General features: G+C 44.7%; 1 protein-coding gene across 2 annotated transcripts; it reads left to right on the top strand.

Moving 5' to 3' along the window:
- Positions 1-1,272: 1,272 nt before the first annotated feature.
- LOC115387835 (adhesion G-protein coupled receptor G5-like) lies at positions 1,273-27,173 on the top strand. Of its 2 annotated transcripts, none has more exons than XM_030090673.1 (15): positions 1,273-1,545; positions 16,410-16,459; positions 17,757-18,022; positions 19,131-19,317; positions 19,804-19,852; positions 20,019-20,118; positions 20,761-20,874; positions 20,954-21,064; positions 22,256-22,295; positions 22,398-22,504; positions 22,597-22,712; positions 23,827-24,089; positions 24,164-24,263; positions 24,353-24,627; positions 24,951-27,173. In XM_030090673.1, the coding sequence occupies exons 2-15, from the start codon at positions 16,420-16,422 to the stop codon at positions 25,076-25,078; spliced, it is 1,896 nt and encodes a 631-aa protein (XP_029946533.1). In that variant the 5' UTR covers positions 1,273-1,545; positions 16,410-16,419; the 3' UTR covers positions 25,079-27,173. The 2 variants fall into 2 exon arrangements, with proteins under 2 accessions (XP_029946533.1, XP_029946532.1); XM_030090672.1 differs by having other exon boundaries at positions 22,253-22,295.
- The last annotated feature ends 84 nt before the right edge of the window (positions 27,174-27,257 follow it).

Here is a 27,257-nt window from a genome sequence, read left to right as displayed (position 1 = left end):
GAAGCCATTGTATTAAGTGAACTGCATGGTTGAAAAAAAACACTGCAGAGATCTAATTGACCTGATTAACCCCTGACTGAGCAAAACCAGAGTTTCCCAAGACTGAGACTTTAAGGTCGAGACCGAATCAGTGTCTGGACCCGTCAGGAGTTCTTCAACACCAGCGTTTAAAACGAAGTCTCCATTTGAAGCCTGTAACCTTCTATTGTCAGACTGTTATCATGAAGCTGCAGTAAAAGTTGGAGCTGTCCCAAAGATGATCATTTCATTGCAGTGGACTGGATACATTTATACAAGTGTATGATCTGGACTACAGTGGCCTCTGAACGCCATAAAGATTAAAGCTGATTGTAAATACGTTGATAAAGAGGTGGTGCAGTGTGTCTCAGCCTGGATTCGTCTGTTGGCCTCCTGCTCAGCGCCAGACTGGCTTCGCTGTCTGACACCTTGCAACTCTCCCTCGGTCAAGCACGTGTTTTACAGCAAGACTGGGAAATCACCGGAATTTCAAAATAAAAGCAACCCTTTGCAGAAGGGGAAAAATTCCTCATTCACTCAGGAGATAGGTGCAGATTAATACATCTGATGGATGAAGATGTCGGTAAAAATATTTCAGGACATCTATATTAATACAGGGGTTTCCATCCATGTCTGAAATTACCAACATACTTAAGAGATTAAGCCTTCTAAACTCCAGTTTCACTCATCAAATTAGAAAAAAAAAAAAAAATCAAGAAGAAAGAAATGGATTTCACAACAAAAATCCCAAACAAACTGAAATGATATGGTTGAAAAAGGAGACACACAAGTGATGCCAGGAATGAGAGGAGATGAGCAAACATGTGAATCACACGTGGTTGATAAAAGAGAAGCTAGCAGGCCACGTAACCCCAGACTGAGTCAAAACAAAAACCAGAGCATCCCAGACCAACACTGTAAAGAGCAGAGACGAAATGAAGAACAATACTTTGAAACTGTGGTTGAGACTGGATGTGAGCACAACATGAAAATAAAAACTATGAAATACAAAACAAGGCAAAGCACAAAACCATAAATAAGAGCACAGCCTTTAATCAGATGACACTATTCATTTTATAGCCATTAAACATGTAGCATGTTCATCAAAATTACACACTAGATTGGCTTCAGTCATGTAGCGAATCTTGCGGCTTAAAGCGATACGGATGTTTTATTGTGACAGGGCCTGCCGGAAGCCGAGGCTCCAGGTTGAACCGCAGTGACAGCGGCTCGTCAGTCACAGTCTGCCCGAGAACTGCGCTCCGCACGGCGGCTGCGTCCATTCCGTCTGCCCGGGGGATTCTTACACCTGCGTCTGGAGAAAACTTTGACTCTTAGAAACTCCACAAAACACACAGAGGGGGAGAATATCAACTTTCCATCATAAAGTTTTTTTTTTTTTTTTTATGCGTCCCCGGATCGGAGTGTTCCGGCCCGCGGTGTTTCCAGGAGCGGGGAGAGAGAGCGAGGTTACCCGGGAATCAGAGCCCCTCGGCCGGTCACACACCTCCAGGACAACCGCTGAAGGTGAGCTGGATCTCCGCCGCTGTGCTGCCGCTAAACCTTTCAGATATACTGTTAATGTCAATGTCTGCTCCTCAGGCTTTCATTATTAACGCATTTTGACATGTAATTAATTAAAATGTCACAGTGTGAATAAGATAACGTGATATTCGTAAATGAATTCAAATATATTAATCGATTTATTGGTTTTTCGCTGTAAAGCAGCCAGACAGCACAATGAGGTGTGGTTTGGTACTAATTAATAATTAACGATCATATTCATTCACTTATATCTGTATATGCGGGACAAAATTTAAGCTGAATTTAAATATGTATTTTTTTACATTATTTTATCATGAGAACAGTATAAAAAAGAATTTAATATTTAATTCTTGTGCGTTTTATTCTTTGATTTGCCTCTTTTTGTGGTAAGGGTCTTTTATTAATTAATTAATTAATTAATTTTTCAGTTGTTCAAAGCTTTGTTACTACAGAGAATTTGGACTACTAATTTTTTACTAATTTCTCTCTGACTTCATTCTTTCAATATTGACTAAGTGGACAATTAAGTGATAACAGTTGTTACCCCCCCCCCCCCCCCAAAAAAAAAAAAAGAAAGAAAAAACAAGAAAAAAAAGAAACGAAATATACTTTCTTTTCATGTGTTCTATGTCAGTCTTATGCTACGTTCACACCGAAAGCGTCGCGGGCGTCGTGAGCGTCGCTTTTCTATGCAAAGTCGATGGTGGACGAGCGTCGTGGAGCGGCGGGCGGCGGGGCGGCGCATCAGGACCGTCATGAGCGTCGCTTTTCCAGCGTTTCGAGCGTCGACGCCCACGACGCTCATCCCCGGCGTCAGGAGCGTCGTGAGCGTCGCTTTTTGAGAGTTGGGAAAACTGAACTTTCGACGCGCTGCCGCTGAGCGTCAACCAATCAGAGACGATCCCTCCGGTACTACGTCACTACGAGTGGTCCGAGCACCGATGCGGGCCGGCCAGTGTTGCTAACTTGATGACTTTCTCGCTAAATCTGGCGACTTTCCAAAGCCTCTTGGCGACGTTTTTTTGTCAAAAGCAACTAGCGACAAATCTAGCAACTTTCTCCGGTGCTCTGGAGACGTGACAGGACGTCTCGTTGCTGTCGTCCATGAGCAGCGGGTGCTGCGTGAGCCCCTCCCCCGTCCCAAAGCGCTCACAAGCGGTCAGTCTCAGCAGCGCTCCCCGCTGCAGTCAGAGCAGAGAGGAGCAGAGCAGCCAATAGCGACTTTTCCGACAACGACGCGGCCTAGCTTTATTTAACAAATAAAGCCGAGCCGCTCTCCTGATGCGATCCGCCATAGCTGGAAACAGAAATCAGCCTCCAGCGCGCCAATTAACTGACGTGCATCAAGAGCGTCGCGAGCGTCGCGAGCTTTGTGACCACCCGGTGTCAAGCGTCGTGTTTAAAGCGTCACAAGCGTCAGCTTCGAGGCGTCGCAAGCGTCGACGACGCCCGCGACGCTTTCGGTGTGAACGTAGCATTACTCTGAGGATTCATTTACACTACAGTGTTTCAAGAGAAAGTGTTATTTCTTGTTTGTTTCTGTACTGGTGTTGTTCACAGTAACCAGATCAGATCATTCGTGCAGGCAGGTTGGTGTTGAAAGCTTGAAAAGTACTTTCTTTACAGCTCTCTTGTGTGGTTTCCTGTAAAGGCGAGCAATCAAAACCCCGCACTCACTTCAAAAAACCCTAGTGTAAATGTGAACCGTCTTGAACCTGATCAGAGGAAAGGTGGAACTAAGTACATGCAGCCGAGAATGGAAACCTTCAGTGAGAATGCCCTCACAGTAGAGGATGCGTGACTCACTGCCGAAGCCTTCTTCCTTTGTGTGGACTTCATTTTTCCATAATGAGGAGAAAAAGAGCCTGTGATGGGCAATCTGAGGCCGGTGACCCACACCTCGGGCCCCTCCGGGGGGGCAGGGGGAGGGGACAGACAGGGGCTTTAATAACATGCTGGCTTTGCGTGCCTGTGTGTGTTGTTTTATTGATTTATTCACACCCCCGGAGGACATATCTGCAGCATTCCACCTGCTCCTTCAATTTCCTCGTGCAGGATGCCAAGATAAAGGAGCGGTGAGCACCGGCTGCATCGTCTGTGGTGTTATCAGGAGCTGTGCGAGGTTCTCACACACTCGTGGCCCCGGGTGCATTCCTCACCCAGTCTTCCACTTCAACTTGAAACATTTGTGTCCTCGAGACCTTTGGCGCTCCGGCCTGCTCTGACTGGATTCACTGTATGACGGGTAATCCCGACCTGCTCAGTGCTACCAGCTGTGTGTCAGCTCGATGAGAGCACACACACACACACACACACACACACACACACACACACACACACACACACACTGACAGGGAGCTGTGAAGTACATTCAGGTAGTGGTTTCTTCTGCAAAAAGTACGAGACTCACTTGAATGATCACCTGAAAAAGTACCTAATGTCTTACTTACAGTATGTGAGTTTTCACCTACTTAATTCATTTTATTAATGTGATGCTTTATATTGTGGATGTTAGAGGAGGAAGAGGATATATAATGTGGATGTTAGTGGAGGAAGATGCTCTATAATCTGAATGTTAGAGGAGGAAGATGCTCTTAACATGGCTGTCTTTCCACAGCAACAGTTTTCAGTGTGTTTTCTCAGTTTTTTTGCATGATGTTGTTGTTGGAGGCTTTTTAAGTCTTTAAAACAGCTTCTGTCTCCTTAACAGGCAAAACACCTCAAAACACCACTTCAGCGAAACTCCACATGTGAATAAACAATGGATTATTCAGACTGCTTGTTAGAATTTAGCAGTTCTTCTCTGCCAAAGTGAACATTTCCTACTGTTTACCACACCATCATCTGCATACAGGGATTACATTTCTGTCATACTCGTACTGAGTGAACCTAAACAGTTTAAAGGAGGTTGACAGAAGATAGATTCTATAAATTATCTATTCCTGCCAGACAAGCAGAAAAATCCTGGATTTATGGGTGGATAACATTGGCCGCAGTGTTTCACAGCAGTGACCTGTACACACACACATACACGTGAGTGAGAAGACACTATTCTGTCTGTGTGTTACTCTCATGCCATCAGTGTGAGTTGGTCTGTTACTCAGCTACAAAACGGACCCATCAAAATACCAGAGTCCAGGAAGAAAAGCTCCTATCTCAGCTGTCTTCGCTCCTCATACTTTCTTTTCTCTTCACTCAGTGTGTGTGTGCGTGCGCTTTAAACAGTCTCCGAAGCAGCAGCCCGTGCTCTTTGACCCTCATTCATGCTGGTTGTCACTTCGCCTCTAAAGCCCGACAACAAAGAGCAGCTTTTGTTCCTTGGATTACTCTCCGCCGCCACATTCTTGGCTGATGTGGAAGTGAACGCTGCAACGGGAAACCAACCTCCAGCAGGCGAAACGTGGGCGCACAATCCTCCCGTCTCACATGGCGTGCTACAACTTCTCCCAGAAACTCATTCAACCAACCAGCTCGGTTTCACTGTTTAATCAAGGTGTGTAATCAGCAGTGGAAACGCTCTAGAAGAAGATTAGGAGGCAGCCACCTCCCAAAAAAAGTGCTTGTGCAGACTTATTTCTCATGAAAGACTTATGCAGACTTCTTTACTGGATCTTAAAGATTCGTACAAGCTCATCTTTCCCTCACTGGTTTCTGCATGCTTCCACAATGGTTGTATTTTGGTCAACCTAGTTGAGGTTTTGGTCTTTGGTGAGACCAAACTGATCTGCATTGTGGTCTGAAGAGATGCTCTTAAAGCTGCTGGTGTGAAAGTAATTAGTTATCTGCAGACCGAACGTCCCGAAGACCAAACGTCCTGCAGACCAAACGTCTTACAGACCAAATCAGACCAAACCACCTATAGACCAAGGTCCAATATACACATTTTCAAGTGAAGACAGCAGACTTTTGTTGCGTTTTGTGCGTGCATTTACACGACAATGGTACATCTTGTTACTGAAAGCAGAACTTTTTCAAAACGCTCCCGCTCTGTTTACATGTAAACCCGGAAAGCTTAGCTTTTCTGAATCGCTGCTGCAGATGCGCACTACAGTTAGTCGTTCTCCACATGTGATGACGCCAAAACGACAATTTGTAGGAGCTGTAGTGTTTATAGGCCCGCAGAGCTGAGTACACTGACGCGCCAGATGGACAGTTTCATCTGTCCGCCACGGAAATATTTCACATCCATCTGGGTAGCTGCTCTTCCGATTTGTTTTCAGAGGTGGGACATTCAAAACAATCAGTAGCTGGCGATTGGACGACCGTTCGGACCAAAGAAGAAGAAGATTGAACAATCGTTCTGATTGACACACGACACACTCACCACAGACCAATCCACATGAAACCATGGTATGACGTAGCTTTTGTGCGCTGCAAGCTGAGAAGCAGCAGACATCGTTTCCTGAAAAAAAGGCTTGAAGTGATGTTCTCTGCTCCTCTTTCAAAGAAGAAATTGAGTCGATTTCTGATAAAACTGCAGATGTTGCCGTGTCCACGGAGATCGCTTCTCACGCCGCCATTGTTTTCCAACTTTCAGGCGCTTCCCGCTGTTGTTACGTCTGTTGTCGCCACGTCCGTTATCGCCACATCTTCTCATCACTTCCGCTCATCCCGCATCTCGCGCTTCTTTTCCCTGATTGGGCCGGTAAAATTTTAACCGGGTGAAACCATTGGTCAACGGAGCGCTACAAGATGGGATCTGCAGGATTTCAGGAACTGAAGCAGGCAGGCCCATCTGCTATGCAGGGTTATATATTTCGGCCGCCCTACGGGAAAACGTTATTTCCATGTTTTCAAAACATTGCTATCCAAACATGAAACTTTTCTAAAACAAAACTGTGTAAACCGTGTGTTTTCACTTGAAATGTCATGTAAACGGGGCTCAAACGTCCCGCATTATGCTGGGAGTTAGTGATGTAGCAGCTGCTCTGGTGTTTCAGTCTGCACGTGTTGCTCAGACTGATTCCATACTTCAATGAATTATTATAATGATGACAGAGTGTTATCTCTCAACATCTTTTAATGCGGGTGTTGACTCATTCACCGTCGTCTGCGACACGTCAGTGTGGCGTCCAACAAGAGCAGAGGCGATCAGCACTGAGGATGAGTGAGTCAGAGCCACATGAGAACAGGGGCTTGAGTGGGAAAGTTGACAAAAAAACACGCCGCTCTTTCTTTTCAGATCCTGAAAACGAAGATGTGTTTGAAGTCACACATACACAGCCATTAATGACCTTTTTTTAGAGGCTGACACTTTCAAAATGAGTGTTGTTCAACCTGCTTTTGGTGCCTCAGCTTGTTTTAAAGTTTCGATTTCAGTCGTCCGCACACACACACACACACACACACACACACACACACACACACACACACACACACACACACACACACATAGACACACAGCGCTGGGAAGTGAAAGAAAGGGGAAATTCTTGAGCTGACTTGATTCCTGGCGGCTGTGCAGCAGTAACAATGGTGAGGGTGTGAGAAGTGGAGCGGAGTTAGTTTACATGATGTGCCTTTTCAGCATGTTGTGAAAAAAAAAAAAAACAGAAGTGAAGAAATATTCGGTTATCTAGCCATGCACACTCACATCTGTGTCTCTCTGCTTGTGGTGTGAACTCCTGATGATGCTTAGATTCTCGTGTGGATTTGTGTCTCATCATTTCATCACCGAACCATCCACAGTCTGCTGGCTTGGTGGAAACCCGAGGCCTTCACACTTCACCGAGGCCACAGCGACTTCAAGTGAAAATGCAAAACTGCGTCTGTTGACAAGACAGACGAAGACACTGAAAAGGAGCATTGAGTCACTAGGCACGTTTACATGGGACCCGTATAATCCGCTTGTAGGGAGGAGCAGATTGTAAAATGTGTCATGTAAACCCCCGAGTGGATCCGCTTCCGATTGTACGAGGCGGCGTACCCTGATCGACAATCCGCTCCGTGTCTCATATAAACGCCGCCTGCCAGCGGAGCGGATTACACGAGGGATTATTTGTTCCGCGCATGCGTTCCCTCGTACATAGTGACGTGATGACGTGCGCACTAAACAGGAAGCAGGACAGACAAAAACAAGCAGAAGAACTCGACCGTGGTTGAAAAACACTTTTTATATAAAAATCCAGATAGAACAAACACTGGAGAGGCGAGATAGCCGCAAATCGCGAAACAGCTAGTTGTTCAAAGAACTCGGGAGCAGACTTATGAGCGACCGCCCGGCCGGTGTTATGGATTAACTGGTTCCCGTGTTAACGAATGACGGCTCACATGCTGGTAACAGCAAATGTTAAAGTAAGACTCGCAAAACACTCTAAACTTATGAATTTACTGTAACTGTGGATAGCCGACGCTCGCTAAAATGACTACAAGTTTCAGTCTGTATTTCAACATCTGTTGGTCACAAGTTAACATGGACACCAGCTAATTCGAAACATCGGCAGGTGGAGCGGAGCCCCGGTGCTCACACTGGGCTGCACCGGCGGGACAGTACTCCGGCTGGAGCAGCCGCTCCTTCAGCCGGAGTACTATCATGAAGATGTTGGGACGTTATTTGAGCAGATATCAGCAGATAAAAACTCTGTGCTCGGCGCTGAGGACTGCTGCTGCGGAGACAAAGACCTGAAAGTTCCTCGAGAGACTTTGTGCGCATGTCACAGGACGTGTATAATCCGCTTCACCCAGGGTCCTTGTAAACGAGGATTCATTGTGGATCGCTTTGTATGCTGTTCATGTATACACGCACGTTTAACATGATTGTTTTCAATTAGATTGAAAAAACGCCCATGTAAACTGGGCCGATGGCCACTGTTTTTTCAATCCGACGTTAATGTCGGCTCCCAGAGTTTCATTTGGGATTACAGGGTGGTGACAACGAGAAAATTTGAAGGTAATCCAGATAATGTCTCACTGTACTGTCTTGTGGCATAAAATTGAAATTAAAAGTAGATGCAATATCAAATTCACCTTTAGACAACTTCTTCCAAGGTGGGAATTTTTCAAAACACTCAGAGTTGGTAGTAGGGCTGCACGATTAACCGAAACCTCATCGAAATTGAGGTTTTAACTCCTGCAGTAACTGAACTGCACAGGGCTGAGGTTTTTCCGCGGCATTTGAGTGACAGACCTATCAGCCAGTCAAAACGTTCGAGTCTCACATTCCGGGCCAGCGACCAATCAGAAATGACAACAGGAAGCAAGTATGTATGCACTGCACTGCTGCAGCTAACTAGCGTCAGGTTGCTAACAGCAAACCCTGCGCGTGTGCTCTGCGGTGTCGTGAGGAGCAAAAAGTTTTCAGTGTGACTCGTCCACGGTGTGAAAAGGACTGAGATGACAGCAGAGGAGGGAGCGGAGCAGTTGATATTAAAAAAGAATCGTAGTTCAGTTGTTTGGACTGACTTTGGGTTTGAAAAAAAAAAGGACGTGGAGCCAAATGTAGATTGTGTCGCCGTGCAGCAGCCAGATCCAGATGAAACACGTCTAATTTGTACCAACACCTGAAGACTCACCGCTACACATTACAGAAACATCAACAAGTCGTAGGTTATTCTCTCTCTCACCTGACAGCTCAGCCTTCATCCAGCATGTGGATGCTCTCATCTTTCTCCATGAAAACATGAAGCGCAGCCCAAGAATGTGAGGGAAGATGACCCAGAGTAGGATTACTAAACTGATTGTGATCTAAAAATATTACAGCAATAAGGATTAATTTTTTTACCCTTTATCTGTAGAGGCTGGCGAGTTCTTTTTTTTTTTTTTTTTTTTTTTGGCGAGTTGAAGTTGGTTTCACAGTGGTGCCTATATGCGGTTCTGGTTTTTAATTTCCATTTATTTAACGTTGAAAACTGTTGTCTAAGTAATTTTCTGTGAACCATGCAAGCAAGACCAGTATTGAATTACGATTTCGACAGCATCGGGTTTTTATTATTTTGTTATTTAATTGAAACAACGCACTTTTTTTTAAACGTGATGTAGACACGCATGGTCTCGGCTGCCTGAAGCTTTGTCAGTTTAGTTTACATTAGGTTATTTTATGTGTCAACTTGAGCAAGACCATGTAAAAGTAACAATTTTTTTCGACCATAATTTCAGCTGTTTTCTGCAATTGAAAGAATAAAATGTGAAAATCGCAATTTGAATCGAAATCGCATTATTGGTCAGAAAAATCGCAATTAGGTTTTTTGTCAAAATCGTGCAGCCCTAGTTGGTAGAAGTGATAAGAAACCCAGCTTTTCTGAAATGAGGCTATTGCACTCGTGCGCCATGGTCTTGGTGAGCAGCTCTTCTGCACATGCTCAGTAGATGGACAAAAACCAACAGTGTTTCCCTCCAGTGTCACCATTCCCAGTCCGGGTTCTCCTGGGACCTGGTCGCTCCAGCTCATGGTCTTTCATGCCAACAACATCATCTTCAATGTTTCTGCTCGTTCCTTGAAATCGGACGTCATTTTCAAAATGTTGCAATCTAAACGCAAAATTTTCCTGACATGAAAACACTAAACTAGATCTTGTATGAATGTTGTAACCTACTGCAGCTCATCAGCATGTTGTGCTGTCTTGTTTTGTAAGGATGCAGGATGAACCTGATCATGGATTAGGATTCATTTGCTCATTTTGTGACTTTCATTCTGTCCAAATAGCAGTGCACTTTCTCTTTTAGTCCATTAACGTTTTTTGATTGATTTCAGTTTTTCTGAATTCATCATGATTTCCTTCACTTTGTGTTCATATTTACAATCCTGTGGTGTTAAATTTGCAGAGCATGAATCTAAACTGGATTTAAATGTAATTCATCACTTGTCAGTAATCTGTCGTCAGTGAGTCACCAGTGACATGTATACGATACATTTTGTGCAGCCTTCGTGTGTTTTATGCAGATGATCGTAGTGGATAATAATGTGCCATGTCGCACCAAAGTGTGTTTTTATTATCACGTGGTGGATTGTGTCTCATTGTAACACATCTCATCATTGTGGTGCATCACACAGAAAGGTGTCAAACCCCTGCCCACCTCATTTCTGTCAAACTGGCCTCAGTTTGCTGTCAGGGCGAGTTTATAAAAACATGCAGAATGCTGCAGCTTTTTTAAACATTTCGCTGTGTTTTGCACCAGCAGGTTTTATTAAAGTCGGTTTTGTGTAAATGATGAGCAGGTGTTTTTCAGAGGATTTAGTCGTCATTTGAAAAATGCTTGTAGTTTGATGTTTGAATGATCAGTAAGTAGATTAACTTCTGAGTTGTTGCTATCTTGCCTTTTTCTTTTCAATTTAACAGTAGAGTGTTCTTGGCCAGTGTTCGGAATTAAAAGGTTTTTAAATGATGAGATGAGGTTAAACAGGCCGGTATTGATCCTGTAGTCTGGTTCCTTGCCTGTAAATTAGACTTCCTGTAACATTGCAGCGGTAGGAAGAACAGAGGCAGTAGATTAAAAGGCGTGGGTTCACTGTCCATACATTAAATCTTGTTTAGTGGTTGTATCGATCAGGATGTTATCAGGTTTTCCGCAGCGCATCATGAGCGTGCAGGAGCAGGAAGATGTTGAAAACCTGCAGTAACGTGGCCCTGCAGGACCGGGACAGACGCCTGCTTGGACATCCAGGAGTCTGATGCTTTTTATTTCATCCTGGCGTGAGAAGATAGATCAACCAGACGCACGTCTGCGGGTAGATCACTGTATTAGCCTGTCATTTCAGAGAAGTGGCTATTTTTGTTGAAATGGGCTTTGAACGGCGTTTTAATGGTGCTTTGTGGTATCATATCAGCAGGATTCAGTTCTCTCTTTATCTTGGTTGACGTCACTGAGGCTACTGTCCCCCAACTGAAAAGCAAACAGTGTTACATGTGATGTTGGAGGAGGAAGTTAAACCAGCAGCGCAGTGTGGGAAAAACACTCGGACCGGTTCAGGTGAAGCCGGCATGTCGAACAGGACGTTATAGCTTCCAGCGAGTCCCCACATGTGCAGACACAGCAGACCACCAGAGACAAACCAGGGCGACGGGGGCAAAGATCTGCTGCAGACACAAAAATAATGCTTCACCTGTCAGGATGGAGGAGAAACAGCTCCTCTCTGCAAGCTATGAGCTGACTGAAAGTCTGACTTTAGCACATTTTGACATTTAAGAAAATATCTACGAACAGATAATTGAAACATCACATATTAAACAGAATGATTTTAAACATGAGAATATCACAGTTTGTTCCTGTTTGGATTTCTTTTGCTTTGTTTGTACCAATCTTCACCCAAGATCTCGGGAGTTTGACAAGTTCCCGACGGGTTCTGACTCGTTTGCAAAACATTTCAGGTGAAAATGAGAGAAAATTCTCTCTTCGTGTTTTGGGTGTGCGATGCTTGAAGCCACCGAAAACACAACTTGTTGAAAATGCCCCAAGTGTTTCTCTGTAGACATGGGGGGGGGACAACCCCAGGCTGCTTCTGTAACCTTCACTCCATCACCTGCAGAGAAACGATGCCTAACGACACTCTGACGATGAGTCTCCAGTCAAAAGGTCAGAACACTTCTTCGCAGTTTGGAAGCAGGTTTTCTTTCGTTACAGTCAGAAGCTGCTGTTGGATGTTTCAGTGAGACTGTAAATAAAGAATTAAAAACAACCCGATTGAACTATTTCCCCTCATGTGATGAGTTTGATAGCATCAAGGGATTCTGGCGGCGGCACTTTCCTGCAGACCTGTGGGATGGTGGTGATTACCGAGAGCAGCCGCCCTGCCATGTAGTTAACTCTTTCACTCAATCACACGTATAATTTTCGGCATCATGTGGGCCATATCCCTCTTGTTTATGGCTGTAAACACAGTCATCGAGAGACGCGCAGCCTTTGATCCGCCCTGCACATGAACGCCTCCTGTGTGCTCACACAGAAAACACACTTTAACACGTCTGTCGCTGAAATGTGAATTTCACTTCTTTTATGTGTATTCCGTTGGAAAAAGGAAACCACAACTCTGAAGTGATTCGCAGCTCTTCTGCTTCGTCACTGTCACAGAATCACACCTCCAGCAACATTTCTCCTATTGAATGAACAAGCATTAAATTGCACTGTCTTTAAGAAGGATTTTTATCAGGGTGGTCAGTGTCTTGAGTTTTAAACAACACCTCGAAATCCCCAAAATCGAATTTTTTTTGAATTAGTATGGGCTTAAAATGAATTTCACTGCTGGTCTATGTTCATGTTTATGTGAGAGCAAATTAGCAATAGAACAAGAAAAGAACAAGAGCTTCAACAACTACAAATACAGCTAAAACTGCATCAGTGAAAAGAAACTGTTAAAGTGGAACAAATCTGACAAAACAACACAAACAATTAAAATAGGTGTAAATGGCTAAAATGGACTCAAAGGTGCAAACAAAATAAGTAAAAACAGATGAAAATGGGTTGAAACGGCTAAAAACATTCAAACATTTTCGGATTTCTCAACGTGGCCTAGCCTGCTGATACAAACTCCAGTTTGATGTTTGATTTTGGATGGATGGGTCAGGTGGATGGATGGATTAATGGGTGGTTGGTTGGATGGATGATTTGATGGATGGTGGGATGGATAGATGGTTGGGTGGATTGACAGATGAGGGATGATTTGGTGGATGGATGGATGGATTTTTGGTTGGTTGGGTGCTTGAATTGATGGATGTTTGGGTGGATGGATGGGTTAATGGATGGGTGTTGGATGGATGATGGATGGTTGGGTGGATTGATGGATGAGGGATGATGGATGGTTGGGTGGATTGATGGATGAGGGATGATGGATGGTTGGGTGGATTGATGGATGAGGGATGATGGATAGTTGGGTGGGTGGATGGATTAATGGATGGGTGGGTGGGTGGATGATGGATGATTGGGTGGGTGGATGGATGGATGGGTTGGGTGGGTGGATTGATGGATGATTGGGTGGATGGATGGATTAGTGGGTGGGTGGTTGGATGGATGAGGGATGATTGGGTGGGGGGTTGGGTGGGTGGATTGATGGATGGTTGGGTGGATGGATGAGAGATGATTGGGTGGGTAGATGGATGGATGGGTTGGGTGGTTGGGTGGATGGATGGATGGGTCAGGTGGGTGGATTGATGGAAGGTTGGGTGGATGGATGGGTTAATGGGTGTGTTGTTAGATGGATGGTTGGGTGGAATCAGCTTAAACTGAAGCACTTTTTAAAGTTACTCCATTGGTACGAAACATCTAATCAAAACAGAAATATTGATTTAGAATTAGTCTTCTTGATCACAGTATAAACGCTGATAAAACAGAAGTGAACAGCTCCAGATTCTGGTTCTGAAAACCTCACGAGAACAGATGTTTATCTTTAAATGTAAGAAACGGGGAGAAGCTGCCAGCTGTAGGTACATGATATAGTCTGTCTCTGACTGGAAACCAGCTGCTGGAACTCGCCTCAAGAATGACGAAGAGCCCGTCAAAGCGATGCTTTTATGTTGAGTGTGTTTCAGGTGGGTGGGGGCAGGCGGGGACACGCAGACATCCTCTGCCTCGGCCTGTTTGTTGTGTATAAACATCAACAGCAACAAATAGTTTGAATGCCTTCGCTTTTCTCTGCCGCTGCAGCTCCGAGTCCAGGCTACACCCGTCTCTGCTGTCCATCTCTGTGTACGGTTTAAAAATGTCAGAGTGTGTTTGTGTGTGTGTGTGTGTGTGTGTGTGTGTATACAGTACTCCTCCTGTATCAGGTGTGTGTTTCAACATAGCTCCGATCCTTCAGCTCTTCACCCCCCCCCCCCACCCCCCCCCCCCCCCCCCCACCCCCTCTTGTTGTCTGTGGTTCTGTGGTTCTCTGGTTCCTGTCTGTCTGTCTGGAGACATTGGCCTCGTTCTCTTTTACTTCCTCTAGAACCTTGCTGCTGTCACGCACAGCGATCAGAGAACTCATGTACACACACACTCATGTGTTTTTGGATTTGTCTCCATTGGACTCTTGTTCTGTCCGGGTCAGAACCACTACACTGAGAGTATATTTTGTGTTTTTAATGACAACGCCGTTTCATGTAACCGCATCGTTTTTGTCCGATCATCCGCACGGCGCCGCGTTGTTTTGAAAACTGCTGCAGAAGCTCTGATGCTGTTTAGTTTAATTTCCCACTGGCCAAAAAACCCGTTTAAACCCGCTAAGTCATGGCAGTGGGAAAAGGTTTGACCCGCAATTTCGACCCGGGTCATTGACCCTGCAATCGACCCGGTAAATTCCCGGGTGAGTTTGTAGCGGCTTTTAGTAGGAGGGACACATCCGGGAACTTACATGATGACGTCGACGCAGCGCGGCTAAGTTAGCGCGCTAGTTGTTGTTTCTGGACACAGCGTGAGATTTCCTTCGTCAACATGACCCAGCAGTGGCAAGATAGCGAGACCAGAGAGCTTCCCCTGATCCGTGGGGAAGAGGAGATTCGCCTACAGGTAACAGGGACTGTTTTCCGCTGCATTGTTTACTTTCGTTTTGCTCCGTCGCGCTGATGATGTCATCAACGTGGGACACCATCAGTGCGGGAAAACGCAGCGACGCGGCTCGCCGGCAAGAGGTGAGACCCGGGTCAGCAGGCGGTGGGAAAGGCGTCTAAAAAGGCGATAGTTGGCGGGTCGCAGACACGGGTCGACCCGCTAGTTGCAATGGGAAAGGGGTATAAGGCGACGTCAAGCCTGACGTGCTCGCTCTGTGTCTTCTTCTCTGTTTTTTTTTGTTTTTAAATTTCTGTGGCAGAGTTACAGTGCCACCTCCAGGCCTGGCATATGTACTGCACCGTTAACAATACCCTTTCAGTTGGATTTTGACTTTTAAGGATTTTTTTTTTTTTTTTTTGGTGTTTATGCACTCTCTGTGGCCAAAAAATAACACCAGTAAAGTCAGTTACAAATAGTTAATTGCTTTAGTTTTTTTATCGATGAATCTCAATACTTTTCTTTATCAGATCATGTGTGTTAAACCAGAATTCAGTGATATTTACATATTCCATTCACAGTCAGTAGTCTGTATGATGAACGTTTTCTTTGAATTTAGCTTCTCTGCGATGCCGCTGTGGTGTGAGGGAGCAGACGAAGGTGGAGACGCTCAGTCGCAAATGTGTGAATCAAGAATACCGCTGTGAGGCAGGCATATGGAGCGGTGTGTGTACTGCTGCTTTTTTCTGTAGAGGTTGTTTCTCAGGCTCTGAATCCTGCAGCTGCAACCGTGTGTGCGTATGTGTGGGTGTGGGTGTGTGTGTGTGTGTGGGTGTGTGTGGGTAAGTGTGCCTGTAAGTGTGTCCATGTATCTCTTTGCGTGACTCTATATGTGTGTTGGTGTCTGTGTCTCTTCACCTGTGTGTGTGTGTGTGTGTCTGTGTGTGTGTGTGTGTGTGTGTGTGTGTACGTGCATTGTGCATGGGTCAATGTGTGCATGTAAGTGTGTGTCTGTGTTTATCGGTCACTATGTTTCTATCCACGTGTGTGTGTGTGTTTGTACAAGCACGTTCATGTGCACATGGGTGTATGTGTGTGTGTGCGTGTGTGTGTGTCTGTGTGTGCGTGCGTGCGTGCGTGTGTATGGGTGGAAGACTGTTTCCATTGATAAGAGCTCATAAAGGTCTGTGTGTGTGTATTCTGGGCCTGGACTCATTTGTATTCATTGATAGCGGCGTGTGGATAAAGAGCAGGCGTCCGCTCCAGAACAGTATCGTTACAGAAATGTTTTACTTGGGATGTGTGTGAACACTGCAGATATGTTTGTGTTCAGCTTGAATTCTTTGTGCTGTGTTTCTGTTTTCTCGCTCAGGGCGGTTCTCCTCACACATGCAGAAATTAAATATTTCTTCCTGTTCTCTGACCACGTGTGAATGTTTTGTTGATTGCAGCGGTTTGAAGATGGCGGTGGTCTTCCTCCTGATCGGCCTGCTCTCTATAGGTAAGACCGCCTCCTCGTCCTCACTCTCTGCTCTTTACTCCTGCTCAATTATCAGTCAGTGGGAGAAATCTGGAGTCCAGCACAGCTACGAAAGTTTCAAAAAACTGCATTTTCAGTGGCTTGGAGCACCACGGTCGTATAAACTGACCATGAAAACACAGTGAAAGGTTTCCCTTTTACCTTGAAATAGATGTAAACTCGTCCTGTTGATCCTATTTTTTCTCAAATTCTTGTCAGAATTATTTTTATTCTATTAAAAATACATTAAAAACACGAAAAACAAAAAAAGGGAATGGCAATTCCGACTAGAATATGCACTTCATCTCGGACTCCAGGCCCACTGCACTGTGTGGAAGCATTGCCTAAACTGTCCAGAGACAACCATTCTTCTTCTTCTAGTTTTCATGCTGAAAATGTTCAATATTTTGTTTGTTTTCCATTTAATGAAGCGACTTTGTGAACAAACTATTAAAAAGAGTTAAAAATGTAAAATAAATGCAAGTTTGGCATTTATGATTAAGGATGAACTGCTGTTAAAAATAGTTCATGCAATGGTTCAATCAAAATTGTTAAGTTCAGTTATAAAATACTGACGTGGTCAAAGTTTTTTTTTTTTATATAGTGAGTATTACACCCAAGATAATCACTTCATTAGCTACAAACATGCACATGTAGGGTAGATCTAAATATAAACTTTAACAGTGAGAGTGATCTTTATTGATCTATTACATGGAATAACTTGTGTCACATCGCAGTGTGAAGTGTTGAGAACTGAAGGCCTCAGAGCTGCAGGAAGACCTTCTGCTGTACCCGGGGAGCGCTTTGACGGCTCGGAGGTTTCTCAGGGTCGCTGAAGAATCAGGATGTGTCCTCCGAGCCGCGAACTCAACTGACGACTCACTTCCGTGGGTGTAACGTTGCAGCTCAAGTTTAACCAGAGGTCTTCAGGGGTCAAGGCTGCGTCGGTTCCTTCCGCATAGCAACACTTTAACTGTTCACTGTTCAGATCAGACCCTCGTTTCATTATTAACGTCAGCTCAGCTTGAAGTAAAACCCAGAGAAAAGCCCTCGGTGAGGAGAAGGAAAGTCCCTGTTAGCAGGGAGCATCCTGCAGCAGGTCCAGACTCGCAGCGCTAGAGGTGAGACAAAGAAAACAACAAGCAAACCAAACCGTAGCCTGATCCCTGATGTGGAGAGTTAAACGCTCATCAGCTGTCACAGATCCTGCCGGAAGACGCAGAGATGATGTGGAGAGTTGATTCTGCTTCCTGTGGACTGAAAGGTGCTTCTCTTCCAGCGTCCGCTGAGAACGACCTGTTCCTGAACTTCTGCGGGACGTGGCGTCACGGCGGCGGCGAGCTGAGCCTGAACGTCAGCGTCTTCCCGGGCTGCGCCGGCCTGTCCGTGTCGGCCGACCGCCGCTCGCTGTCCGTCCGGGGCCGGATCACCGGGCGCTGCTCCAGGGACGACGTGCTGCCCCTCCAGTCGTTGGGCCTGCGGTCGGACGGGGACTCGCCCTTCTGCGTGTTCTGGGAGCCGCTGCTGGACACGCTCATTCTACAGGTAACACAACCTGCCTGAAACACTGGTACTGCACATGCACACCACGCCTGTAGTGAACAGCTGTTCTGCTCATGCACGAGCAGATAGACGGAATGGAACAACGGCATGACGCCCAGCTAATGTTTCCATTTCATTTCCACAGGAAGTTTAGCTGAGAAGGTGCTCCTGCTTCATCCAGGATTGCTGAACTGATCAGTGCATGTGATGCAGGAGTGCACGGTGCATGTAGGGGGCGTGGCCTCATCAGCCCTGCAGACAGGGCTGTGTGTGCATGTGATTAAGAAATGGCTGAAATCTGTTTTTTTTTTTTAATTCTGGATTAAGCTCGAATATTTCTCCATCAACCATATCTAAATTCCCTTTTAAAAGCTTAACTTCAACTTAATACATTTCTGCTTCATTCCCATTAGTTTCCTTTTATTTCCATGGAAAGTTTCCAACTTTGAAAATTTTCAAAATTTTTTAGTCCACGTTCTCCTGGGACTCTGTCCGTGTTCTCCCATTAATGTTTTTAGCATGTTGTTCTCTGCAGTGTGTGTGCATGTGTGCGTGTGTGGGTTTATTACAAAAAACAAACAACAGCACCACCTCGTGGACCAACATGAAAACTGCAGTTTTCTGTATTTCTGCCGTTTTCATGTAAACAAACATCATTTTGTTAATGTTCTCATGTAAATGCGAAACTTTTCGGAAAAAAAAAAAAAAACCACAAAAAATGGTCCGTTTCACTTGAAACACTGTGAAAACGGAGCCGAAGACACATAAGAAGAACAATTTGAAACCAAATACTTTCTTGTCGTCATTTGGATTGTCTATCTGCGCAACACATCTATTGAGAACAAGCAGAAATATTTTTAAAGTGTGATTAATCACAATAAATTTAAAAAATGCGGTTAAAACACTTGATTGGGTTTGCAGCTCAGATGATAATCAGAAACCAGAAGTGAAAAGTGAAACTGGAAGATGAACCCGCCCCGTCACTGGATCATGTGAAGAAGCTGCAGCCTGGAGCCTGAAGATGCAGCCTGGAGCTCATAAGGTTTATACAGTACATGTTAGACAGTATATAAACTCTGTGGTCTCTGTTTTCCTCTTCTCTTTTGGACAGATCGGAGGTAAAAACCTGACTCTGTGCTGGCCGGCCCGTCCCAGAGACTCCTGCTGTACCGATCTGACTTACGGCTCCAACATGCCTGAGGCAGAGTACGGCATCGAGAACGCGAAGATCCGGGGAGATCTAGTCGTCAGTCAGACACGCACGGCCTACAACTTCTATGGAGAGTTCACCGACTGCAGTGAGAAACACACATCAGGACTCCTCACTGTCCACTCTTTCAAACACATCGTTATCGCTGAACTTTTAAAAAATGTTATTTTGAATCGTGCGAGTGCACACAGTAGGCTGAGCTTTCAGATCAATTCAACAGGACTTCTTACACGGTGTACAGACTGAAGCATTCAAACGAGCCTTTTTCATCCTTTAAACCCATTTATATGAAAACCTGCTGGAAACGTAGCTGTTGGAAACAAATTCTCCTTTTTTTTCCCCACATTTTTTGACTGATTTCCAATAATATAATCTGTTATTTGCAAAACAATAGCCTAAATGTAACTTCTTTTATGCATTGATTGAATATCTGTAAATGGATGCACTGTAACTTTCATCATATCCAACCGAGAGCAAAACATAACCACATTCATAAATTGTATTTTCTAACTATAACGTTAAAATCCAAATCCACAGAAGCCACAAACTCATCTTTTGTTTTCTGTTCTTTCAGAGGCGTTATGTGATCAAGCAGTGAGCAGCGGATCTCCGTACGGCAACATGTAATCAACAGTGTTCTACCTCAGAAACTTCAGCATCCGCGATCCGCCCCTCTGCGCTGATTGCTGATGTGAAACCAATTGATTAAGCATGTAAACAGGATGGTGTGTGTGTGTGTGTGTGTGTGTGTGTGTGTGTGTGTGTGTGTGTGTGTGTGTGTGTGTGCAGGCTGAACAGGACGGTGCAGCTTCAGAACTTGGAGCACCCGTGCGCTGAGAGGGTGGATGTGCAGACGAAGGAGTCTGAGATGAAGAAAATCACGTCTCCCGTAAGAGAAAAACACAATAAGTGTTGGTTTAGTTTTTTTGTTTGTTTGTTTTTTGTTTTAAATCCCGGCAGACAGCACGAGAGACACACATTTCAGGTCAAAGCACGTCGTTTCAGAAAACAGCAGAAACACTGAAAAAGATGCGGCAAAGCATGTTGCAAGATGAGACCTGTCACAGAATGCAGCCTAATTTAAGGAGTCGTCTGATTCTTCCTTAAACAGTTCAGCTATTTTTAGACCGGAATAAACAAAGATGGGTCCTCAGACCAGTGCAGGTTCACACAGGTCTAAGACTGTTTAGTCTTAGAGCAAACAACATGTCACTCAGCACAGACAGAAAAGGATTTCAGTTCACGTGAAGCGGCTTCCAGCCGTGAAGTGACCGACACACGGACATTCGTCTGGACAGACGGTAAGGCGGGGTTCTTATTATGGCGACTGTCAGCTCTAACGCTACTAAAAGTTGCATTCTCGACGTCTACATAGAATCAGGGCATTTTCAGAGTGCTGCTGTCGTGGAAACGGGGCCTCAATTGTAAAAAGGCAGTGGAGTATTGCACAGTATTTGTTCTAGCTTTAAAGTTTTTGTTGTAAAATCCTGAATTGTTGTCGAATGCGTGAAAAGCTCTTCTTGCATTGCAGGAGTCTGAAGGTGGAGAACCTGCCGTCAGCGTCCAGCTGCCTCCGGCTCTGACCCTCGCATCCAAAACAGGCAACGCGTCCGTCACCTTCCACACAAACAACAGCCTGTTCCAGGTGAGACCCCTGACCCCTGACCCCAGCCCAGCAGCAGCGGACCGCCGCTCCCCTCCAGCTGACAGTCTCTCTGTTCCAGGACGGCTACACGGACGTGAAGGTCCTCCGACACGTGGTGGAGATCAAAGTGGGAAATGAAATCATCTCCGATCTGTCCGAGCCCATCAGGATCGCCTTCCAGCACGAACCTGTGAGTCCACAGCAGAACTGCGGGTTCTACTCTCTGCTTCAGTCTGGACCGCCACGCTCCAACCATTCTCTCACCGGACTGCTGAAGGAACATCACACTCCTCTGAGATGTTCTTAGAGTTAAAGGTGCCGTAGGCAAGATGGCGATTTGACCCATCTAAGATGGCGATTTGAAACCCGGATTTGTGCCCACCTCGGGGTGCCGAGCGGGGCCGGCAGTGTCACGGCCGCCTGCGCCGGCGGGTTGATTCACCTGTGACCTTTTCACGGCGGGCCTGGGGTCAGAGCCTTTTCTTAAGAATTCCAGTAGAAACAGACGGTGTCCTCCGTGGTGTTTTGATGATGTTATGTCCGACGAGGCAGGTAAATATGTGGGCCTGGACTTCCTCATGCGCGTTCACGAGAAGCAGAGCTTTGAAGCACCGCCCCTCGACCAATCAGGATAGAGCCTCAGGGGCTCTTCTGATTGGTCAAACATACCGGGAGCGGTCGAGAATCCTTTTCAGCTCAGAACAGAGACAGATGGAAACGCTGCGCCCTCGCGGTAGTGCAATTATACTACACTCCTAAAGGATTATCAATGGATACTCTGACATTTAATCCAAAGAAAACAGAAAAATTAGTATTGACTAGCAAAATCCTGCCTACAGCACCTTTAAATTCACCTAATTCTTAAAATTTGTTGTACTGTGAGAAAACAACTTGCAAAAGGAAAGGGTAATTCACGGTGTTGGGTTCATCAATGAAGGTTTTAATAATGTCACATAAATTGCAAACTGGATAAGAATCATTTACGTGCATGACACAAAGGAGAGGAGGGAATTTTTAAACTTTAAAAAACTGCTTATAGAAAAGCCGTGTGTTACTATATTAAAGTATATCTTCTCTCTGCCTCTCAATAATTTACATACTTTCATTATGTATGACTGTTTACTATTTATACTCAATCAATGTGTTTCACTCAACTGTCTGAGGTGTGTGTGTGAGTGTGTGTGCGTACGCAGAGTTATTTCTATTTTAGTTCCTCTGAGTTACATCATCTGTCTGAAAACACATTTAAGCATAAAGGCCTCTATAAAGAGTATTTCTCTGCAGTTAAATGTTTCAGAATGTTTAAAATAGAGAAGAATCGGTAAAGAAATGAATGTGAAGGTGAAACTTGACGGTGGATTCTCTGGTTTCTCCCCAGAAGTCTCACTCCAGGAGGTGTGTCTCATGGGACACCAGGAAGGGTGAGAGCAGCTCGCTGACTCAGCAGCTCTTCTGATGTCTAACGTGACTCCACTCAGTGTGTGTGTGTGTGTGTGTGTGTGTGTGTGTGTGTGTGTGTGTAGACCCCTGGCTGGTGAACTGGTTGGGGGACGGCTGTGAGACTGTCCAGAGAGGAGACACACACACCGACTGTCTGTGTAACCACCTGACGTACTTCACCGTGATGGTGGTGAGACACACACACACACACACACACACACACACACACACACACACACACACACACACACACACACCTTCTCACTTGCCGCCCCCCTCCAGGAGCTGATGCCTCGTCCGGTGCGCCACCTGCTGGCTCTGACAGTGATCACCTCTCTGGGCTGCGCCTTGTCGTTCATCAGCTGTGTGGCTCTCAGTGTTTATCTCTTCAGGAAAAGGTATTTTGATTTTCACAATCAGTGTTGGGCAAATTCCTTTTAAAAAGTAATTAGTTACTTTTTTCCAAAAAATAACTGAATTAGTAACTGATTTCTAATATTTTAAAAGTAACTAATTTCTCGGAAAAGATACTGTTGAATTACTTAAGAAAATGTGTTTAAATATGTCAAAGAATTCGGATCTCCTCTTAATGGAACTTTTAGATACATGTTCAGTTATTGATTATGAAACTGAATATACGATTAATGAAATAAATGGACACCTGACAGAATAAATTTCAAACAGAAAAACTATATTAATCTAAGTTATTCAGATGTTGCTGTGTGATAATATGAGGCAAGACACTAATCACATTTCATTTATAACTAGATTTTTACATTTGTAAAAGAATAATAAAACACAACAGGGTAATTGTATGTCAACAGACGCCTGTACTTACATTTAAAAGCTGCCGTTGAATGATCAGGTCTCTCTATGGCTGTATCTCTATCTACTCTAATGATCAGGTCACATGACGCACTTTGAACCAATCCTATTGCTTCTTTCTGTATGATTACATCATTTAGAACTTTCCTGACTGAGGAGTTGGCAACAATGTATCAGTTTTAAAGCAACATTGATTTTTTTTTTTACAAAACACAATAAAGAGCATTATAGCAAATTTAATTGTTAAGCATTTGATGAAAATATCATTATTTCACATTATGCACTTTTATTTTGAATTATCACAACATTGTAATATGTTTAACACAACTCACCATTCATTTCATTTCAGCTTTATTTATAGAGCGCCTAGTACAACACTGCTATTTCTAGGCACTTTACAGATAAAAACCCAACAGTTTCACATGAGTGAGCACATGTGGAAAGGAAAACACCCTTTGAATAAGGAAGAACCCTGCCGTTTAAACATTATTGATTAATTAAACAGGAAACGCTCCATTCATGTAAATTATTTAAATGTTGCTGTGTGATAATACAAGACACCAATCAAATGTGATATGTCACTGAAGACAGCATTTCTACATTCATTGACATACATCAGGGCTCTATGGCTGTTTCTCTGTCACGTCATGTGATGCACTTACACCAATACGGTCTCCCCCCGTCCAGGAGGCGGTCCAAGGAGCAGTCCTTCCTCATCCACCTGAGTCTCTCGGTGTCGGTGGGGATCCTCAGCCTGCTCTTCTTCCTCACGGGGGTCCTGGCCAACGTGGGGGGTCCGGACGTGTGTGTGTGGGTGGGGGCGCTGATGCACTACGCCCTGCTCTGCTCCTTCGCCTGGATGGGGATCGAGGTCATCCACACCTTCTGGCTGGTCTACATGGTCTTCAGCCCCTCGCCCAGACCCTACGTCTGGCTGCTGCTGGGCTTCGGTGAGTGTGGAGGCGTTTTGTCTTGAGGAGCAGCTTCTGAAGACTGAGCTGACCCTGATGTGTGTCCTCTGCAGTCCTCCCCGCCCTGCCTGTCCTCATCCTGGCTGCAGTCGGAGGCTTTTACGGCCTGATGGAGGTGTACGGAGTGGACGAAGCCTCTGAACCATATCGCATGTGAGATTTTAGGTTCCGTTTCTTCCGCGTTTGAAGTGAAAATGCATCGCTTTTATGTTTTGTTCTGAAAGCTGTGGTTCTTCCTCCAGGTGCTGGTTTACCGACACTCCTAACTCCTGGCTGGCTCTTCAGGTCATCAACTGGTCTGTGATGGGTGTGCTGGTGCTGTCGGGCTCGGTGATGCTCTTCCTGGTCTACAGGCAGATCCGGACCCGGGACGAGTGGAAGCAGAAAGGCGTGGCCTTCCTCAGCATCTGGGGCCTGAGCGTGCTGTTCGGGATCCCCTGGGTCCTGGCCATGATAACCTACGGCCCGGCTGCAGACGCCATGCAATTCCTCGCCTGCATCTTCACAGCGTTCCAAGGTCCGAGCTCCCAGAGAACCTTAGAGAATCTCACTGAAACTCACCGAAAACTCTGTTTTACAGTAAGAAACCTGCAGAACCAGACTCGGAGGATTAGAAACTGGCTGACCTTATTCCAAGTATAATAACTTGTCTTATCTGAGTTCAGGAGCAGAGTATTACAACTCATTCAGTATTTTATAGTTTTCAAGGCCTGTTCAAACGGCAGTGGTGAAGTTCTCAACTGATAAAGCAAAAAGACTCCAGGTCCAAGGACAGACCCCTGTGGAACTCCATGGTTAATTCTGAAGACTCATCACGCACATGTGTTTTTCTTCCTGCAGGGTTCTTCCTCATGCTGAGGTTCCTCATGCTGGACTGGATGAGGAAGCAGGCCGGGGGCTCGGTTATGGGCAGCAGCAGCACCGGTTCCACCCGGCAGCACATGCTGCAGGCCCAGGAGAAGAGCTAGAGGCTCTGGAAGTGTACAAAGACTGTTGACGTGCACATCCAGACGGGACTGTGTGAGAACTTCTGCCCTGATCAGCCCGTCCTCCGATGAGCGTTCAGCTGGAGCTCCACTTTACTGTAAAATATGAAATGCTGGAAGTATTGAAATCAAAAAAAGGGAGCAAATACTTGAAACTGCAATCACTCAGGAGCTGTGAAAACTCGCCTGGAGCCAGATTCACAGGAAACTCAGAAGGGAAAGAATCTGAAAATTAAAGATAGATTTAAGCTTTGATTCCAGTCTGGGATGAAAATAAATGACTGGAGCTTCATGTGCTGCAATGTATTGTGCATAAAGAGAAACTAGATATTATTACTGAAGAGCTCCTCAAACCTTAGATAAGCTTTTTTTTCTGGTTTTATATGTTTTTTATAGCTAATTTTTTATACAGTAGCACTTTAGTATTTTACTGTTAAAATGGTGTATTTATAGAACAATTGTGTTTTCTTAAAAGAAACTTTAGTTTATTTACGATCCTACTCACCATTACTGGGAACCCTGAAGTTTATCTAAAGAGACTGAAAAGTTCCACTGAGACTGAAAAGTTTTCACTGTTTAGTCAAGATGTTTCCAGGCACTATTTGTGTCCACATCATATTCAACCAAATGGAGAAGGAACAGGAGACAAAACCATTAAAATCTGGTTAAAAATGGCTCCTGTCTAGCTTAGAAGCAAACTTCTCTTGTTCTGAGACCGGATTCTCTAACTTTGAGGCTAATCTCTGTTGATTTAAAACCTGACCTCTATAATTTTAAAGAGAACTTCTCTACTTTTGAAGCCAACCTCTTTAAGTTCGAAGCTAACCTGTGTGGCTTTTTTCAGCAGTGGCAGCTGGCCAATAAAGGGCGCTGTAGGATTTCTGTTTTAAAAATTAAAAAATGTTCGTCTGCTATGACTGTCAACAGCTAAAATAAAAGTGTGTTAAACTAATAATTAATGAGTGAATTTGGTTCTAAATGTTTGTGCAATATGTTATGTTTTGAGTAAAATGATTACTGTTTCACAGACAGCAGCAGACCGCAGCTGTTTGTGTTCAGTTGTTTTGGGATGGTTCTTGAAATGGACTTTAAATAGACAGTGAGTGTAGTTACATGGCATTTTTAATTCAGAATTGGTTTATTCTTAAGTAAGTACTTCAGAATTATATTAATGAGCGTCGTGTTTACATGGGGAAAAACTAGGATTAAATCCTCTCTCACGCCGTGGTCAGTGATGCGTTCTGATTGGACAGGCGGCGGCCGTGATGTACTGACGTCTCCCGGAAGTAAACAGCATTTTTCTCTTCTTTCTCTCTCAAATAACTTTGACACTTCAGCTTTGGAAATGAACGCGTTGTTAAGCGAGCCGCTCATTTGATAATATCTGATTCTTCTAAAGCTTTCGTTGAATAAATCGTCTCCATACGAGTCGAAAAGCGGACTGCGGGCCGCCATCTTGGAATGTTGCGTCATCACGACGGAGCATGCGCAGAATGAAGTCGCGTCCAATTAGCGTATAATTCCGTTTCCTGAGGAGAATAAACATGTCTTCGAATTTAAGCTTGATTCTGAATAAAGTTTTCAGGCGTTTCCTTTTTTCATTTTAGAGCAGTATTAGGCTTTATTCGGATTTATAGAGGAATAAAAAGCCCCATGTAAACAGGCAAAGCTCATAAATCACAGTATTTTCCACCAGCTGCCACTGCTTTGAGGTGAACTTCTTTATCTCTGAGGCTAACTTCCTTAGCTTCTGGGCTAACTCCTCCTGCTCTGAGGTCAACTTTCTGTAAAACTCTTCCACAGTGTGTCCAGAAAACTTTCTCAAAACGAGCTGAAGTTTAGGAAAACGTTCCATAGAATAAAGTTGTGTTTGTGACTGTTGATTTCCAGACATGTCAGACGAGGACCAGCTCCCTCTGAATGATGTGCTCATGTCCTCATTCCAAACCCTTCAGAGAGTTTTATGCTCTTCATCTTTTCGTGTGAGCTTTTAGAAACTGTGATGTTTGCACTTTTCTGTTTTTGTGACTCAGATTCTTGTGTATATAGCAGATTAATAAAACATTGTTGCTGAGCAGTGGTGTGTGTGTGTGGTGTGTTTTCCTGCCTTCTTATCAGAGTTTCCTCCCCTGTGGCTTGGTGTTGTTGTCCTGCTCTCACA

The sequence above is a fragment of the Salarias fasciatus genome, chromosome 1 (assembly GCF_902148845.1).
Source record: "Salarias fasciatus chromosome 1, fSalaFa1.1, whole genome shotgun sequence".
In the NCBI taxonomy this organism is placed as follows: domain Eukaryota; kingdom Metazoa; phylum Chordata; class Actinopteri; order Blenniiformes; family Blenniidae; genus Salarias; species Salarias fasciatus.
The sequence above is the reverse complement of the archived record's forward strand: the minus strand, read 5'-3'. Positions and strand labels throughout refer to the sequence as shown.

What these genes read in the sequence shown, in the direction of transcription:
- LOC115387835 (XM_030090672.1), top strand. Translation starts at nt 16,420, where the DNA reads ATGGCGGTGGTCTTCCTCCTGATCGGCCTGCTCTCTATAG. An exon ending in TGGAGAGTTCACCGACTGCA is followed by an intron (nt 19,318 to 19,803) that starts GTGAGAAACACA and finishes CTGTTCTTTCAG; the next exon opens with AGGCGTTATGTGATCAAGCA. An exon ending in TCGCCTTCCAGCACGAACCT is followed by an intron (nt 21,065 to 22,252) that starts GTGAGTCCACAG and finishes GTTTCTCCCCAG; the next exon opens with AAGTCTCACTCCAGGAGGTG.